Raw genomic sequence first — 12,627 nt, 5'->3', positions numbered from 1 at the left:
TTATTTTGTATGTTTATTTTCAGTTTTATAATGTTGTGTGTTTTTTTTTTTTTCTTTTTTTTTTTTTTGTTTTTTTGTTTCGTTTTTTTTTTTTCGTTTGTTTGTTTTTTTTTTTTTTTTATTTGCATGATTTGATTGTCTATTTATATAAAATTGATAAGGACATTTTATTCATTTTCGTAATTTGATGTTCTTAATAATTTTGTTGAAAATCATGATTAAATTTATACCCTTGAAAATAGTTTATATTAGTGCTTTTATAACATTTTTCCAGCAACACTATATTTGCACTCAAAGGCATGAATTGTCAAGGTTTATTTGTCAAAATTTGTATTGAGATGAGTCTCGTCCATATTTGATGTTATCTGAGTTTCTAATCATATTTCTAATAAAATGTTAAGTTCTAAAGATTTCTTTATTCAAACAAATCTCGACGATCGAAGTATCTTTTTGTTCTGACTAGTCAAATTCATAACGAGTCAAAATCTAAGACGACGGGTCAACTCAAATTGATCAACTTATTTTAACATTCTCAATCGTATTTAATACTTAAACATAAATAAGACCAAGAACGATTAAAAAAATTATCTTTTTTCTGCAAGTGTAAATTCCCATGTGACTAATTAATCACTAAACGTGATAGTGTTTGCCTAGCTATAAATTCGGGCATTTAATTCACCCTTCAACACCCACCTCCGCTCATGTTGAAGTCCTCAGTATTTGTTTTTTTAATTAATTGATTTTTTTTTTCAAAAAAAATATTAAATTTGAGTTGAATATGTAAAGGATTACGTGTTATGTTTTAGCTTAATTATGGCAACGACAATAGTATGTGTAGAAGGAGATAATAAATGGAGAATATGATTCTAATATTCAATGCGAACAATTAGTCTAAGGGGCGGCGCTTAGGGCATTTATTTTCTATTAGACTAATAAAGCGCATTAGTCAACTTTACCTACGACCAATAAAACATCTTTGAATCTAAGAGAATTTGAATTTTGAATTTATCATCAAAAAGAACGAGAATATAAAAGTTCAAAAGAATGAAAAATTTGAGACGAGAGTTTTGGTAACAAAGTTCTCGAGTTCGGAAGTTTAACTCTAGTCTAAAGTCGATTTTCAATGTGTACAAAAGTTTTAACAAAATAACTCCTTGATTGATATTCCACTAAAAAGTATTTAGTGACTTGCAATTTTCTATTAGTGAAAAAGTCAATAATCACTAAAATTTTAATTTAATTAATTGATTTGAAATACTTTTCAAGAACACATAAGCCAGCTTAATGGACTCACCTAGACCTAGGTATAAGGATGTCAAACGGGCCGAACCGCTCGTCGGCTCGTTAAAACCTGACTCGTGGGCAGCTCGGGCTCGTCAATCCCACGAACGGCTCGTGGACTCGTCCAAAAATATGAAATTTAAAAAAAAAAAAAAAAAAGGTGCAAAAAAAATATAAAAAAAAACACGAGCTCCCGAGTGACTCATGGGCTAGGCCTAGCTCGGCTCGGTCCAAGCCGAGCTCGTGGCTTGTGACTCGTGAGCTCACGAGCTCGTGGGCCAAGCTCGAGCATCGGCTCGTCACAAGTCCAAGCCGAGCTCGTGGATTAGCCGACTCGGCCCATTGCCATCACTATCCAGGTAAGGTTCATCTACAGTTTTAAACCCTACAAAAGATAGTAAGAAATGGAGAATATACCTTTCTTGAGTCTGTTCATGGGATGTAACGTGTTTGAAAGGGAGTTGTTTGGCAGAAATTAATTTCATGTCCCTAATTTATAAGCCATTTGCAAGCTCACGTTCTATCATTACGGATCTGACCATGTGAGGAGCCTACTTTTAATAGAAGATTGATTTGATGACTATCGTGGAATGTTCTCGTTGCTTTGATCAAATGAATAATTTAAAAGTAAACTTGAATAATTTTCAAGCACAGCAGAAGTGTAGAACCTGCTACACTGCATCAAAGCATGTAAATCAATATTTGTAATTCCATACAATCATGGCTCATTTGTATAGCTCAAGACCATTGGTGCATAAAAAATAAAAAAATAAAAAAGAAGAAGAAGAAATGGTGCATTCTAATTTCATGCAAAAATCATTAACTTCTAAAAAAAATTCTCATATAATGACACAAATAAACAGTAGAATATTTCAAGAAAAAAAAATGTAATTTCATTGTGAGCACTTGTCTTCAAATGTACTTACTACTTAAATACTTCTAGCAGTAATGAATTTCGTGCTTCTTTGAAGCCATTTGTTCTTAAACCGATGGTGGGGCAACGGACGGTAATTTAAGAACAAGAGTAACACAACTTTTCCAAAAAATTTAAAATCCTATAGGGAGCGAAGTGGGCCCTGGGAGGAGGGCCCATGAGCGCAGGAGTTCCCTCACCTCAAGTGAGCCAAGTTCGAGGGGGCTTGATGAAAGAATATATATATATATATATATATACACATGATCGTGATCAATCAATCTTATATTCCACTTATGCTGCTTTAGAAATACACCACAAATTCTCAAGAACTAACATTCTCTACTTACGCTGAAGTTCACTTATCTAAGAAGTAGAATATATTTCTAGGAAAGAAAAGTTAATTTTAAGTACAGCCAAATGTGCTCAGTGCTCCTAATATTTTTCTGTGCTCTTAGAAAGTATCAGATCTTTCATTTCTTTGTAAGCCTTGAGTTCTTCGAGTGCATCAGTTGTATTTCGAGGCTTGAAAAATTCAGAAGCCACTCCAACTTCTCTCACGACTTCAGGCTTAGAGGATTGACTGATATAACAACTAGAATTCGAGCACAGAGGAGGAGCTGCTCTTAGCATGTGAACAAGGACCCCAACAGCTGCATCTTGAGACCTTTTGGCAGTAAAGGATGCTTGGGACGAATCTTCTGACTTATTTTTCCCATCAAGATTCTGGCTGTAGAACAAAACAAACCAGAATGGCGCTAGTCAAATGGCACTAAAAAATAGTAACATAAAAAGTATGATGTGTATCAGGATTGAACCATTGCTACTGAGCCTATTTCCCAAGTATAAAATTGGTCCTGAACCTTTCATTATAGTTGCACACTCAGTCAACAATGAAGCAAGCCATCTAGATATCCAGCAAATCATCACATGACCCACGTGAAAACATACCTCACTTCAAATCTTTGGGGGCACCAGCCCAAGTTGGAATGAAAACAGAGCTTCTTAAAGTTAGACATGGGAGGACACACGACAATTCAATAGAAATCTGGACTGTTCCCCTCGAAATGCTATAATAATGTTGAGGACCAACTTGCTACATAGGCAGGTTGAATACCAACAATGTAATCTTTCTAAAAAAATTGTGTAAAATGAAAATAAAATAAGGAAATGCAAAACAATAGCCAGCCAACACGGCATCTCAACTTTTTGAGACACACACACACACCCACAAAAAAAAAAAAAAATAAATAAAAAATAAAATAAAATCAATCAAAGAACTGAGACCAAATCTGGACTGTTCCCTCGAAATGCTATTATAATGTTGAGGACCAACTTGCTACTTGGGCAGGTTGAATACCAACAATGCAATCTTTCCAAAAAAATTTTTGTGTAAAATGAGAATGAAATAAGGAAATGCAAAAGCAGAGCCAACCAACACAGCATCTCAACTTTTTGAGACACACACACACAAAAAATAAAAATCAAAAATCAAATAACTGAGACAAAATCAGAGTGTTCTTTGCAACTTTATAAAAGAAGAGGTAGAATGCAATTTTAAATCAAGTTTTATTGTGGTATGATGGTTGAATGAGGTTTGATTGATACAATTAATCCCATATTACTTCCATTGTACAATCAATTCCCAACTTCATAGGCACTCTAGCCAAAAGTGGCTTTAAAATATTAAAAGCAGAAACACACATCGTACTTAAGCCACTGGCATTTCTTGATATTAGTAAATAACTGGCAATTGAATTGAACCTAAACTAAATTTAGAATTGCAGGAATGGCAACAGAAACTGAAGTATATAATGGTGGTAAATGTGAGAAAATAATTGAGGCACAAGCCCATTTTCCAAAAAAAGTATGCATTTGACAACAATCAAATCATTATTTCAAGAAGCAGATGGTTAAATCGTGGCCCTCTCACCAATATGCAAGTTCTTAACAAGGTGGATAACCAAAAGCAAGGAGAACACGGTGAAAGCAAAATCCAAAAATCACAAATTCCCAATATTCAATCATACCACAAGCATGCCAATTTCAAAAGTTTTTAAGTTTTAGCTATAGTGCTCGCTTTATTACCAAAACTCGCTTGTTCAACTGATTCAAGTTAAAATTCATAGGGATTTCACAACAAGGCTTGAAAAACTCCATTGCATAAAAAATAAAAAATAAAAAATCAATAAATAAGAGAGAAACAAAAGGCAGAAGAAAATCAACACGAAATTTATTGATTTCGTACAATACAGAAAATCTCAAAGCCCTTGCAAATATTAACATTGTGAACAATTATTGTTTTGATGAAATGAAAGTAACAAGCGCATGTTTGGCCCCCATTTTTTCAAAAACTCATTTTCAACTACACATTCTCCTATAAAATAATTGTACATGTAAATTGAAACTTTATCCTTATTTCTAACCACAAATTCTTCACAAAAAACCACTATTCTAAAAAACATTTTCTTACACAAATGGGGCAAAAACAAGGCTAAATAACATGTACCATAATGGAACAAGATATTTTTCTATTTCAGCATCAACAAAGGCATAACTGGTATAAATTTGCTCCATGAAATCTTCAAAAGAGGTAGCAAAAATTTTGGGGATGGGGTGGAGGATTATTTTACTTTTAGCAATTCTGCAAGAAACTTTAATATTGCCAAAACAAGTTCGCTATGTGTACATCGTAAGCATGATTACCTGGCTTGGAAATCAGGAGGGTCGATATCATCAACAATAAATGGATAGGTGAAATCACCATCGCCAAATTCATCCTGGAATGATAATCTGCTGGAGCTTCTCGAGAATCCAACACGTGGAGAACTACTTGATGAAGGACCTGAGAACCGTCCAGAATCTTCTTTGCTATCTCTTGACACCTAGGATATAAGTAAAAAATGTGATCAATCTAGCACATTTAAGAAGCATACCAACTAGCCAAAAATAACAAGAGAAATATAAAAACCAATCATAGAAAGAGCCTACCCTTGGACCAAAGTTTCTTAGCCCAGGACTGGGCTCTCCAACCCTCAGTGAATCTGATTTCCGCATTGACCTAATTCCAGATGAGGACTCCTGGGATGAAGGGTCATTTTTTATGCTCCTAGGAGATGGAGGCGGAAGAGAATGCCTGTTTGGGTCTGACATATTAGGAGAAAGATGTCTTGGACTTCTTCCCATCATCGGGTATGGAATACTCATGGGAGAAGTTTCTGAGCGCATACGACTATGCACAGGGTTCCCGCTGGAAAGGTATGTAGGGGGAGATGGGGAAGGAGAAGGCGAAAAAGGAGGAGAAAGTAAATCATCAAGTTCTGCCTTCTGATAAGCGGACAATCTTTGGTTTTGAATCCTATGGCTGTATAAGTCGGTAGGCGTAGGCGAAGACGAAAACTCGTATGGTGACTGGTATAGATGTGAATTCTTTTGTGAAGAAACGTCCCCATGGATCCCATTTGTCCAGCTATGCCGACGTTGAAACGCGGATGAAGAAGTCGGTTGACTCCCTTTTACTGGGAAGGACGTAGCACAAAAATCCTTCTCAGACAAAGTAGCAGGGAATGGTCTGATAGGCTCGGTAAGTGGGCTTCCAACATAATCTGTAATGATCTCTGAGGGAAAAGATAAAAAAGCATCTAGGTTGAAATCAGAAAGATTTTTGCGATACATCAAAGATATAGAAAGGGGGCCCTGTTGGGTGTCAATCGGAACGAAATTATGTCTCTTCATCAGCTTGTCCTCCTCCCCTGGAAATGGAACAGCATATGTGCAGACCTTGTAACTGATATCAAAATCACAATTCTGACTTGAAAATCGTTTACGGAAAGCCTTATATGCTGGAAGGAGTCTCAACATTGAAAAAACGGAGCGTAAGAGTAATATTGATTTCTTGTATGTCTTCTTGTAAGAGGCTTCACTAATTGGATGAGCTACTGCCTTTTGATGCTCATGCTGAACAATCCACCTCTCTATGGCCGTCTCTTTTACCATCTCTGAGCCTAAAGCAATACTCGAATTATGCTCTGATGAAGACGTTGGCAATTCTTGAACGAGTATAATATCAATAACCATGGGTGGCATGAAACTTCGATTCCAAAAACTCAAGTTATCCATGGCTGAAGGACGATCTCCTAATACCAAATTGAACCACTTATCACTCCTTTTTACTTCCCCATAGTGACTAGACAGCCGGATAGCAGGAACCCTCGAATCCAATATCATATGCAAGCTTTTCAAGAAAAACTGATTAAGTATTTGTTCCAACCTCCCATTTTCCGGCCGAGGGTAACCGTACAAATCCATTTCTCTAAGTAAAGCAAACTTTACATCAATTTTCCAAGTTCAACTATATAATGTATCTGTGCATCCAAATCTTCCATAACTGGGATTCATCCCCAAATCTTAATTTTCAAATCAAAAATTTCCGGGATTGTCCCTGTCTTTTTTATTCCATCTACAGTTTTTCTTTATATAAAAGTGGTAATCTACCAAACACAAGCTCCTTAGAAAAACCCATGCATAAATACCTGAAAATACACCCAGAAAAATACAATTAAAGCAAGAAAATTTCCTTAACAGGATCATAATTGGTGATGCAATTACAACGCTTAAAATATGAACTTACTCTATATTTATGATTTCATGCAACACAAAATAATATATTATATGCAATATATTCGAGAATAATGCATGTCTAAATTGACCATACAAAAAAATACGAGAAAATAATTAACCATGAAACATTAAAATACAGATCAAAATTCTTGCATTTGATATAAAAAAGAAGAGCCCATGATTAATTTCATATCCAACCGACCGATTAAACGGAAATACAATCATACGAGTAAAAATGACAAGATTCATTAGATTTACACCTTTTTTTTATTACTATAGACTAAAAATAATTGATTATAAGTAAAATAACTTACTTGGGAGATTCTAATCTATTTTCTTGAAAAAATTAAACATGGAGGCGTGAGATCAGAAAGGATGAGAATTTAGAGTGGTTTGTAGAGAGATTGCATTTGCAGAGAAAGACAAAGGCTCATTTTTTTAGTTTAGATTAGACATAATTAAGGTTAATTAATAAGGATTTGATAAAAACTCATTTTTCTCCGTCAGATTTTAACTGCATATTCTTTCATTAAAATATATTTACATGTAAATTCAAAGTTTTTTTTAATTTATATCATATATTATCCAAAAATTTACTCTTATAAAATGTATTCTTTGAAAAAAGGGACTTAAAAACAAAATTTGATCCCATTATTTTTAATAATACATTTTGAGATAATGTGTGGTTGAAAAGAGAAGGGAGAAAAATAAATTTTGAAAATAATGAATTTCGAACGAGATTTATGACTAATTTTATGATTTTGTCTTTTTTTTTTTTTGAGGTGAAATTAAGAAGGGTAGAACATAAATTAGTAAAATTATAAATGAAAATTAAGCACTCGTTTATTTCCCATACTTCCTTCGTTAAAATGAAAAATATGACCGTTATTCATCATATCAAACCACCAAATTTGAATTTTTATCTCTTATATGGCTCATAACGACTATATTTTTCATTCTCGTTCTTTCGAAAATGAGATACAAAAATGTTTTTAAATATGGGCTTAGGTATACAATTGAGCCTGCAAAAGATAAATTTGTTAGGCTTATTCTATTCAATAATCATTGATTTATTTTATTCATTGTGGATGTGACGTTAATGCTTGCTTGAAGTGCCGTTCTTGCCATCTCTATCACATTTTGGGGTGCACTCAACTAAATTTAGCACGTATGGTGTATATATTAGACACAATTTTCAAATGCTAACATTTAAATTCAAATCTTGGCACTAGTGGACAATAAAATCAGAGTCGTGCCTTCTATCAGTTTACGTCCCGACTTCTATTTGAAACAATTAAAACTCCTCATTTGAACATTTCGGAACTGGATATGTGTTGACAAGGGTAACGATGATAACGATGCAACATAATTGTGTACTTTTAGCATTTTATCTATTGGTATTGTCTATTGTGATTTTTAGATTTCACTAAAAATGACCTTTTTTTAAAGTATTTAACAATGACTTAACTAAATGAAGAGAAAAGATGAATACAACATGCTTCAAACAAAGTTTCGTGCACGTTCAATGAGTAATATAAGACTAAAATTTGGAATATAGAACAATATTTTAACTTATTTTTCTTTCATTAAATAATATATAATCTTTTCATAACCCAACAAAACACAAATTGAAGTTTCCTTTACTGTATAACTGAAGACAACGCCTAGTATTTATTAACAGTTGGCACGATTTCCATTTTACTTCAAGCGTTTAATCATTCGGATATTATATGTTGAAAATTTGATGATTTTTAAAGTATTTATTGGTATAATAATTATTAATTAGTGCCGTCCTTATTTGATCTGCTAATGACATATAATAAATATTTTAGTTGGCCTAAACAAACGTGCAAGTAAATTAGAATATCTTCCTATAATTTTATCGTCTCTATTTGTCGTATGTGCCTATTTCATTCTAATTAATAAGTAAACAAAGGTTTTCTATTCTACTGTTCATCAAAATTTAGGCCCCGTTTGGGAGAGATTTTGAGAATTGATTTTTTAACCGTTAGGAGAAAAGCATGGACTACCTGTGAGAGAAGAAGTCAAACTTTACGGCTGGAATAATGAAATAACGGTAAAACAATCAATTTTTTGAGGTGAAAAATTACTCCCAAACGACCCCTCAATCAAGAGCAGGTTTACAAGTACATAAAGGAGGAAAATGATAGTTTTTCACTTGGACTAGAAGACCAGAATTGGAAACAATGAATCCAGAGCACATTCTTGAAAAAGAGTCAACCACAAGGATAGGTAAATCATGGCTATATGATTCTCAAACCAACAAAATTACGACAAGTATATACAGGTTCAAGAAATTCATAACTACAAATTGATTATAGCAAACTTTCCACGAAGAATGCTCGACTTAACCAAAAAAATAACTCTGTATTCGATTTCTGCAGCCAAAGAGCAAGGCACACTTGAAAGGGTTGGCTGAGATGGAGATGGAACTCAGACAATACTTTTCATTTGATATGGATCTCTCTGCATTGATGGTTGAGCCGTATCTGATTGGAAGGATAATAACACTTGTATATAAAGAGTTACATAATAATTTGCATACAGATGAAGCGTCAAAAAGAGAGTGGGGAAGGTTTTTTTTTTTTTTTTTGGTTGAAAAAATTCTAATCTAATTATATCTCACCACATATAGCACAACTGTTGACTGGAATTCCAGTGGTTAGTAAGTTGAGAGATCAAACCAACTGATGAGAGAACCTGCATTGGCTGGAATGTTTAATTCAGCATCATGGTTTGGCAAGTATGTAATCTAAAATGTATCCAAGCACAATATTTTATCCTGCACAAGAGAACAGATAAATAATAAGAAACTTCCTTAAGATTCAACATATACTACCTCTATCAAAATCATTCATTGACAGAAGAAGCTATAAAAATGTCAAACTCTCCGGTCCAATACAATGCTTGGTCTCTGCAAAAATAACATTAACTTTAGGATCCAGTGCATAGAACAACTAGAATAAGAACATAAAAAAGATGAGATGATGAAACTTCAAATGAGAGAAACTTTGCTGCGCCTCCAAGACCTGAGACGCATAACAAAACAATGTAAAAATCAAGAATGTCTCTACCAACTATTGAAGTACAGTTGCTCCTTGAAAATGTGTAATCAATGTTACAACAGCCATAGTGAGAAGGAATTCGATACTTTATCAAATGAAAGCAAGTTACCCAGAACACAGATAGTATTCAGTTAACACGTACAATAATGCCAATGCATCATATGGAAGATCACATGTTTCCATCTAAACGATCTACACAACACGTTACTTCTCATGGAGGAAATAAAATGTTACAGTAAAGTTTAAGCTTTGATACGCAACTCAAATTTCATTAATTTTCATAGGATCTAGAAAATCAAATATAGTTAATAGTTTCCCAACATATAGGCAGCAGGACAATACGGTTCGTCATTGATGTACTCATCAAGTTTGGTTGTCAATACTAGTTCCAGGAAAAAGTAAAACTCAAAGGGGGGAAGTAGAAGGTGAATAGGAAATATGTAGTTAATAGTATCTAGCTCATGTCCATGCTCTCGCCAATTTGACTGCAGATGGGACTAACAGCAGAGAATGATTTCTCAAATGGTAAGGTGTTATACTGTGCATCCCTTCTCCGCTTAAAAGCGCAGCTCTCACTGGGGGAACTCTCAGCTTCAAGCTTCCTCCGGATACCTTTCACTGCATGTTGCTCAGCTGGAGTCAGGGGAAAAATCTGCTTGCTTACTCTGCAAAGGGAGCTATGGTTATCGTACAGAATTCTCTGGTTACAGTTTTTGTCACAGAAGTGTGTCAGCCCAGTTAGTCTGCAGCGGAACATGTTCCCACAGATGCATTCGTTTTCACATTTCCAATCACACTTGTGAACAGAGTTAGGTCCATCTTGGCCAAGAATACTCGACAAGTAAATAACGTTTGTAGCAGCTACCATAGATTTGCCAAATACCTCCATTGATTCTGTTGATTTCCAAATGTCAGTTCCTACAAAGAATTCCAGATTCCAGAAGCTCTGACCTAAATGTTCTGTAGACCCAAGAAAAGATGCGAACGTCAAGTTTTAGGGAGAACCAAGGGCTAAAGGATAACAATAACAAGAAATGAATTTAGCTAGGTTATTTGGCAAGTGTCTCTGTTTTCATGACAACGTAAAAACCAAGGGGTGGCCACGAAGAATCCCTAAATGGAAAAATTATTATACAAGTTGAAACTGAAAATTACTAAAAACATTTAGGCCTGATAGAATTTATGCACTCTTCAGCATGTTTACAAGTCTTCCACGTTTCTCCCCTCCCACCAATAAGTACACAACTCTGTAAAATACTGATTTTGCACCGCGTCAAAGCAGGTAATTTTGTAAGAAACTGAAGGTTATATATGCTTTCAACAATTTTCAATTTTAGCAAAGTGCAAATATAACTTAATTAATATAACCATTAATAAAAGGAGTCAGCAAACAGTCACCTGATGATCTCGAAATAGGCTGCAGCATAAGTTTCTCATGTAGATGCGTGAAAAAAAATATCAATTAACGACAGAATTTGCAGTGTACTCACCTAAATTCCAAGTTCAATATCCGAGCACACCTCAATTTTCACAAAAAATAATCCTCTATAAAGAGGAAAAATATGAATTTCCAAATTATCTTTAGGCCGAGATTTTTACCACTAAGAATCAATAAAGAAAAACTATACCAATGATGGCAATACATTAGGATGGATTTATCCATTTATATACTGCGTATCTACATGTATGTAGATCATTTTTTTTATCTTAAAAGAATCAATCTATCAATAAATGTTGTGCCGCTTCAATTACACGGTTCACTTCTTCAACAGTCAAAATTTAGTAAAACCCACACAAAATCGTATATTAATCCGAATCCAGACAAATAGCAACCGAAACCTTCAACTAGAATTCAAATCAATAACAGTGTTCACTTCTTTAACCATAAAAACTTCCTTAAATCCACATAAAATCAAACAATAATCCGAATCCATACAAATAGCATTCGGAGCCTTCAACTAGAATTCAAATTAATTACACCGTTTACTTCTTTAACCATAAAAAATTCGCGTTCAATAATCCTAATCCAGACAAATAGCACTCGGAACCTTCAATTAAAATTCGAAATAAAATTACAATACATATATAGAGAGAGAAAGAAATACTTACAAAGCGACACGGAAAATCAAGACGCTTCAGCTCCAGCTCTCTCTCTCTCTCTCAGGCACGCAGCACTATGCCTAGAATGAATAAAAGAAGGCAAAAATTGCCGAGAGCAGGTGAGATATTTATAGAGAGAAGGTTATCCGATATTCATGTAGTGGACGTTGGAGTAATTAATTAGTGCAAAATGTAAGTGAAATTTGGATAGAATTAAAGCTGACTATGTCTTTAGTGGTAGCGGAAGTTAATGCGAATCCGAGTGCGTGCGAGCGACACGGCGGTGCTTTCAACCTCATATATGTGATTTTGCATCAATAATTGGTGCAAACATTTGAAATCGTTTTAATTGGCATTTTAGTCTTCAAATCGATCAAACTTTACGCAAAACATTCTTCCAATCCATTTTCTCTTTAAAATCTAGAAAATTGACGAATTTACATCCTTTAAGTGAACAAAAAGATAAATTAGAATCTCAAAACTTTTCAAAAAAGTATAAGGCCTGATCGATAGTAATTTTGAGAATTGATTTTTTGACAATTATGAGAAAAGTGGGGCCACATGTGAGAGAAGAAGCCAAAAATTACGACTTTAATAGTGAAATAAAGATCAAAAAATCAATTTTAC

At 34.2% G+C, this 12,627-nt stretch overlaps 2 protein-coding genes across 4 annotated transcripts; both read right to left on the bottom strand.

Annotated features, from left to right (window-relative positions):
• Nucleotides 1–2,464: 2,464 nt before the first annotated feature.
• LOC111367752 (autophagy-related protein 13a-like) lies at nt 2,465–7,264 on the bottom strand. The gene is made up of 4 exons (XM_022988790.1): nt 7,129–7,264; nt 5,186–6,726; nt 4,901–5,079; nt 2,465–2,924 (listed from the first exon to the last, which is right to left on the bottom strand). Exons 2-4 carry the CDS (start codon nt 6,500–6,502, stop codon nt 2,630–2,632), a joined length of 1,791 nt encoding a protein of 596 aa, XP_022844558.1. The 5' UTR covers nt 6,503–6,726; nt 7,129–7,264; the 3' UTR covers nt 2,465–2,629.
• Nucleotides 7,265–8,971: 1,707 nt separating this feature from the next.
• On the bottom strand, nt 8,972–12,206 carry LOC111367751. Of its 3 annotated transcripts, none has more exons than XM_022988787.1 (4): nt 12,010–12,206; nt 9,675–10,860; nt 9,462–9,544; nt 8,972–9,324 (listed from the first exon to the last, which is right to left on the bottom strand). In XM_022988787.1, exon 2 carries the CDS (start codon nt 10,787–10,789, stop codon nt 10,355–10,357), a length of 435 nt encoding a protein of 144 aa, XP_022844555.1. In that variant the 5' UTR covers nt 10,790–10,860; nt 12,010–12,206; the 3' UTR covers nt 8,972–9,324; nt 9,462–9,544; nt 9,675–10,354. The 3 variants fall into 3 exon arrangements, with proteins under 3 accessions (XP_022844555.1, XP_022844557.1, XP_022844554.1); XM_022988789.1 differs by having other exon boundaries at nt 9,462–9,535; XM_022988786.1 differs by having other exon boundaries at nt 9,462–10,860.
• Between the last annotated feature and the right edge of the window lie 421 nt (nt 12,207–12,627).

Source organism: Olea europaea, chromosome 18, assembly GCF_002742605.1.
Source record: "Olea europaea var. sylvestris chromosome 18, O_europaea_v1, whole genome shotgun sequence".
In the NCBI taxonomy this organism is placed as follows: domain Eukaryota; kingdom Viridiplantae; phylum Streptophyta; class Magnoliopsida; order Lamiales; family Oleaceae; genus Olea; species Olea europaea.
Note: the sequence above shows the minus strand (reverse complement) of the source record. Positions and strands in the feature narration are given on the sequence as shown.

Excerpts from the sequence above, each read along its gene's own strand:
- LOC111367752 (XM_022988790.1), bottom strand. The coding sequence starts at position 6,502 with ATGGATTTGTACGGTTACCCTCGGCCGGAAAATGGGAGGTTGGAACAA. Across the intron at positions 5,080-5,185 it reads TAAGAAACTTTGGTCCAAGG|GTGTCAAGAGATAGCAAAGA; the intron begins GTAGGCTCTTTC and ends CTTATATCCTAG. Across the intron at positions 2,925-4,900 it reads CCTCCTGATTTCCAAGCCAG|CCAGAATCTTGATGGGAAAA; the intron begins GTAATCATGCTT and ends TTTGTTCTACAG.
- LOC111367751 (XM_022988786.1), bottom strand. The coding sequence starts at position 10,789 with ATGGAGGTATTTGGCAAATCTATGGTAGCTGCTACAAACGTTATTTAC.